General features: G+C 35.6%; 1 protein-coding gene across 1 annotated transcript; it reads right to left on the reverse strand.

Moving 5' to 3' along the window:
• Nucleotides 1-2,238: 2,238 nt before the first annotated feature.
• On the reverse strand, nt 2,239-5,414 carry LOC118045823 (probable serine/threonine-protein kinase At1g01540). The gene is made up of 7 exons (XM_035054538.2): nt 4,540-5,414; nt 4,268-4,372; nt 4,009-4,131; nt 3,741-3,911; nt 3,532-3,661; nt 3,206-3,415; nt 2,239-2,720 (listed from the first exon to the last, which is right to left on the reverse strand). The coding sequence occupies exons 1-7, from the start codon at nt 5,193-5,195 to the stop codon at nt 2,613-2,615; spliced, it is 1,503 nt and encodes a 500-aa protein (XP_034910429.1). The 5' UTR covers nt 5,196-5,414; the 3' UTR covers nt 2,239-2,612.
• Between the last annotated feature and the right edge of the window lie 586 nt (nt 5,415-6,000).

Below are 6,000 nucleotides of genomic sequence, written 5' to 3' on the forward strand. Positions count from 1 at the left end.
GTTCACAAGCGTCCCACAATGCACCATATTATGTGATGGTGGAGTCCTCTTGGTTTAATCCATATTTAATATTATCAAAATAATATTTCTGAATTATAAGCCAAGCATTACAACTGATTGGTCTCACATTAACTAATAGAATATATTTTTTTCCTCATTCCTCTTCATGTGATATATAACATGTCATCAGATTTTAGTCATTTAATTAGTAAAAAATAATAGAACTCATCTTATTTTGTTTTATAACATGTAACCAATAAATAATTTTAAACTAAATTAAAATCATAGAGTAACATGTGCAAAATGTGTATTGTTTTAATCAAATAATTAAAAATTAATTGATTAATAAAAAAAATAAAAATAAAATTTACTCAAATAAAAATCAGTTGAATTAAATCCTTCATAAAATATTAATTAGATTAGATTTTAAAAAGCAATAAGCCTTAAGAATTTTTCTTAAAGATTGTTATATTTAAATTCAACTAAATTGTAATTTATTTTTCCAAAGGTAGAAAAACGAAAATTACTTAAATTGAAGTTAATAAATAATGAAATCTATATATAGATTAAACATCAGCTTTCATACTATTAAAAATTATATATCCATGCATATAAAGTAATATAAAATATTAAACTAACATGCCAATTAAAGAATATTACAAATTAAAAGAAAATGAACAAATATAATCACATTTACTTGTTGAAGTGTAGATTAAACAATAAATAAGAAAAAGGTGATTATCACGCTAGTTTACCTTTTGTCTTTAAGACAAATTTTGCCTATCTATTGATGCAAGCGGTAAATGCAAATTGTCTCATAAGGTTCAATAATCTACTGCTTGGTGCCGATGGACTTCAACATTTTCCAACATGGGACAAAGGCTTTTCATACACATATATAGGTTTTGAAAGAGAAGAAGAGTGTGTGTGTGTTTTTTTCAATGTTAGGCAAATTTTTATGGTTAGAATTTTGATATTTTAAATTCAATTTCTAATTTACTTGATTTTAGATATTTTAATATTTTATATTATATTATTCATATTTGAAAATATTTCTCAATAAAACCCTAACCCCAAAAAATGGGTATATTTCACTTTTAATTAGAACTCAAGTATGTCCAAAAATCATGCCTAAAAACCAATTTTTCTAAAATAAATTGTGAATGAGCATTCTGGGTTGTCGACATGATAATACCTCCACGTCAATGTTTCGCAATCTAGTTGGAAAAATTAAGAACTCATTTTGTTCAGCACTTTCAGAGATATGGAAGTTGACGTTAATTTTGTACTTTCTCGGAACAGCAAGCGCATCATCTAATGCTGTATGTGAAAAGAACATGAACGGGACCTTGTGGACTAAGAAAACGACTTCAATTTGAATGAAAAATCATGCGCGTGTCCCTCATTTACATGGATTATATAGCTGGTATGCATGTGGGCTGTCAGCAAAGTAACTCCCCTGCTTCCCGTTTCAGCCACAATCGGAACCTCACTATGGTTCCACAAATACAGAAATTGATGTTTTCTGTAAGCAGATTTCTTTGTCAACCCCCACCATTTGATGTTGTCCGCAAACTTCTGTAGCAGTAGCGATTCTAACTGGGAAAAATGATGCAGCTACTTGTTGCTGTTTATTGGGTAAATGTCTTCTGCTAAAAGTGTCCAAAACTAGTGACCTTCGCTAAATCGATGAATGTCTACCAGCAGTAAGATAATTAGCCAAAGACCGTACATGGCTTCTAGCTAAGCTGAGGTGACCTTCCATGATTAACACCAGTCAGCTTCAAGTTACAGAAGAAGCAAATGAGTCACCGATGCTTCAACGTGCCATGGCCTCAAGGGCAAGACCAGAAAGCATATGGAGGGGACCAGAGATTGCAACAAGAGAAGGCTAACATTTCCAGCGGCTAGGATTACAGTCATAACTATAGCGAGCTAGCAACTAGCAAGCCAAGTGACACTAAATAATGAAAATATGATCCAACCCCAACCTACTTAGCTGGAAAATTCGTCTTATTCATTAAATATACAGACTCTGATGCTGACATTTGATACACCAAACGTTTATAATTTTCATGTTGAATGTAATGAAATTCTAAATAGCATTGCCAGTTTCTCTCTGGAGTTTTGGCATTTAACTCGACAGTTTGTGACCACTAAATGAGCTTTCTCTGCAACCAAATGATATCAAAAATCCAACATCAGTTTGCTCAGATGCTTTGTAGTAACAATTGTCCAAACTATAACCTGCAACATGGCATAATCTTTCAATTTCTTTTCTTTCTTTTTTTTAACGATGATCGAGTCAAGCAATAGCGTGCGTGAATTACATGGCAGACCTCAAAGCTTTTCTAAGCAAAAGGCCCTTGATTTTGACATTTGAACATGATATGGAGCCGTATACTGCGCAGCCACGGAAGCTATAACTAATAGAGAGAAACACAAGTCATGTACACAAAGTTGGATAGTGTAGTAGGCCTTCTGCACAAGGCCGCAAGCATCTAGATGGAGCAGCAGGCAGTAAAATATTTCTTTATCCACTTCATCTAGCTCAGATAAATCTCCCTCAACAGATTTCTTCTCGGTATTCTTGATGTCTTTGTCTTGCCTTATCAGTGTGCAGCCGCTTTCATACTAATTTCCATCACCTGCTTCTCTACCAACCCATCCTTGGGACTGTCACAGCGTGCGTGTCCCAGGTCTCTTCCTCCTCTACGGTCCTAGAACCACATATTCAAACTTTGAATGAGTAAGGAGATCAAGGCTATTTGAAAAATAAATTAGCATCAGAAGAAATTGAAATATCTAATAGCTGTAAAGTACAAATTCATTAGTAGACTTTTGTCTTGTAACACGTAGTGGGTACAGAATTCAACCATTCAATAAGCAGGAAAAAGGAGGGAAGAGAATTAGGTCATCAAACCATGGACGCAAACTCATAAACGAACCAGTATGTATGAAGGAAATTGGAGTTAAGTAGCTCTTGAATCTTCCCAAAAACTATTGCTGCTCTGAGTCAGAACCTGCGCCATTCATTATTTACAGTCCTTGCTCCATTTTGGCAAGGTTTAAAAATGGTTTAACTAAGTAGTAATGCCAGCTTGATCTTTAGGATTTTATTTAGTGTTGATAAGGACATCTCTAAATTATGGCATTATCAAAAAGTTGATTTGAATTAAAATTCTCAACTACATCAAATGCATACTTCTCTGAAGGGGGAGTCATCAGCTTCGAGCATGTGTACAATATGGCCCATTTTTGGTCGCTTCTGTGCATTCGGGTCAACACAGCGTAAAGCAACAAGAAGAGCCCGCTTCAATGCCCTCGAAGCAGGTTTCTCAGGTAGTTTGGGATCCAATACCCCCTCTGGATTCCTGTTACTAACCATCCTCTTAAGCCAATCGATCATGTTCACCTGAAAATTATTCATTTAATTATAACAAATTAGAAGAACAGAAGGGGGGGAAGACTTCATTAGATTAGCTCATTTGAATATGTTATCACAAAATGACAGCGGTATATGGTGCGAACCTCTTCTGGAGGCCGGCTATAATCCACTGGGTTCCTTCCAGAGATAATTTCCATAATAAGAATCCCAAAACTATACACATCACTTCTTTCATTCAGCATGCCTGAACTTGCATACTCGGGAGCTACATATCTACCAAAGCACAAGAAAAATTATTACTTCTCCACACACTAAGAGAACAAATGTAAGCAACCAAAGAGAACCTACACACCCAAATGTTCCCATTACACGGGTTGTAATGTAGCTGCTATCTGAACAGAGGAGCTTGGCAAGGCCAAAGTCTGAAACTTTGGGGTTCCACTGCTTGTCAAGTAGAATGTTGCTTGATTTTATGTCACGGTGGACAACTTTTGGTTCAAGTCCATCATGAAGGTAAGTTAATCTGCATCAGTGTTCATTTTTTTACCCCAATGCCATGGATGAAGACAACAATTTATAGAAGCTCTATATGAAAGTTTATAAGTGCATTAGAATCATACCCTTTTGCGGTTCCCAAGATGATTTTCATTCTAATTTCCCAAGTAAGAGGACTGCAAGGCCCTACATCACCATGAAGCCATTGTTCTAAGTTCCCGCTGTTCACATATTCATACACGAGCATCCTACAATGCAAGGAAACAAACAACTATATGGTAATAAACAATAGCCACCCTATTTTGGCAGTGACTTAAACTAATTTCATTCCGAAATGCCAAAATTACTGGATCCAGAAACAAGGAACTAAATTCTGGAAACTACCTTTGAGCTCCTTCAGCACAATAACCAAGCAACCTTACTAAATTCTTGTGCCTTACTCTTCCAATGGCTTCCACTTCAACTGTAAATTCTCTCTCAGCCTGTCCCCTATCAATCACCATATATTTGAACACTATAAATAACCAATTCGTCAACATAGCAACACTCGAAAGGGCACATCAACCGCAACGGATTAATTCCACATTAGAGCTCAAATAAAAAGACAAATACTGTTCAAAACAAATAAACATATGATGAAAATTGCAATAGACTACCTGTTATTGAGCAAGTTCTTGACAGCAATCTCAGTATTGTCCTCTAAAACACCATGGTAAACAATCCCATACCCTCCCTCGCCAATAACATTCTCATGAGCAAAAGAATTAGTCGCTACCTCAAGCTCTCTCAAAGTATACCAATGCCCCCACCCCAAATGAGACACATCAGGCACGACCGTGGCAGCCACCTGGTCCCCACCACCACCGTTGCCACCTCCACCGCCTCCGCCACGTGGCGCTTCCCCAGAAGAACCCGGATAAGAAATCAAATGCCCTTTACCAATATCAATCTGAATCCCGTGATACTTCACTGGACTCTCCTCTTCTGGTGGCATAAGCAACAAAAAATCTCCCCTTTCCTTTCTAGTAATCATTTCCTGGTCTTGAAATTGGTGGGTTTGCATTTGTGCCCTGTTAGGCTTAATGGATTGGTCGATTCTGATTTCTTGAATCTCTTTAGATACAATAGGGATTTTGGGTTCATTGTTTGTACTCTTTTTGGACTTGGAAGCAAGCCAGAGAGTGATAAAGAAAAGTAGCAACACGATGGCTGTCCCTACACAGACACCAAGAACAACCCACAATCTTAAACCAAAAACTGAAGTTGGTTTCGATAACTGGTCTGACATAAGACCAGTTTTGTGCTCAGACATTGGAGTGTGGAGTCTATGAACCAGTATTATAAAGAAATTCAGTGAAAAGAGGTGTCGGTTTGAAGCATGTCTACAATTTGAGGCCCAACATGTAGGTTATATAGATGTGGGGATGTGCAGTGCTAAAAGTTATCAGTAATGTTACAGAGAGTGAAGAAGGGAACAGGTAGCAGCTGGCATGATGGGACTATTTATTTATGGAATTTAGACAAGAATGCCAGCCAGCTAGATTTCCGGGTAGTTGTTTTCGCGGGTAGGAGTTAAAGATTCCTCAGAGGGTAACCATAATTAAGTTTGTTGCTTGATAAGTATTGTATAGAGATTTTTATTTTTATTATTGTTTTAGTATTTTCAAATTATTATTTTGATGTACTACCATTAAAAAAAATTTAAAAATAAAAAAAATATTATTTTAATATATTTAAAAAAAATAATACCTACCATATTATTAAATACCTTATTAATTGATTACACCTAGTTTATCCTATATATGATTAATAACTTGGGGTTTAATTTAATAGGAATTGCAATTATGACTTTTGATTACATTTTTTATCATGCTTCATAATTTCTTACTCTTTTTGGCTTTAAAGATTGCTAAGTCAACACTGTATCAATTTTTTTTATTTTTTTTAGGTATTCCAATGATGCAAAAGGCATGAATTTGAGAATTTCTCATTTTTCCTAGTTAGCTAAAGGACTAAACTACAGTCTCTACTTTTCCTTTTTTAACAACTGAAGAATTTTTCTACTTTGGAACTTAGAGCTGAATATGGAACTTTAAATTTATCCTTTAAGAATCAGA

Source organism: Populus alba, chromosome 5 (assembly GCF_005239225.2).
Source record: "Populus alba chromosome 5, ASM523922v2, whole genome shotgun sequence".
Taxonomy (NCBI): Eukaryota; Viridiplantae; Streptophyta; class Magnoliopsida; order Malpighiales; family Salicaceae; genus Populus; species Populus alba.

Excerpts from the sequence above, each read along its gene's own strand:
- LOC118045823 (XM_035054538.2), bottom strand. The coding sequence starts at position 5,195 with ATGTCTGAGCACAAAACTGGTCTTATGTCAGACCAGTTATCGAAACCA. Across the intron at positions 4,373-4,539 it reads AAGAACTTGCTCAATAACAG|GGGACAGGCTGAGAGAGAAT; the intron begins GTAGTCTATTGC and ends GGTGATTGATAG. Across the intron at positions 3,662-3,740 it reads CGTGTAATGGGAACATTTGG|ATATGTAGCTCCCGAGTATG; the intron begins GTGTGTAGGTTC and ends GTGCTTTGGTAG.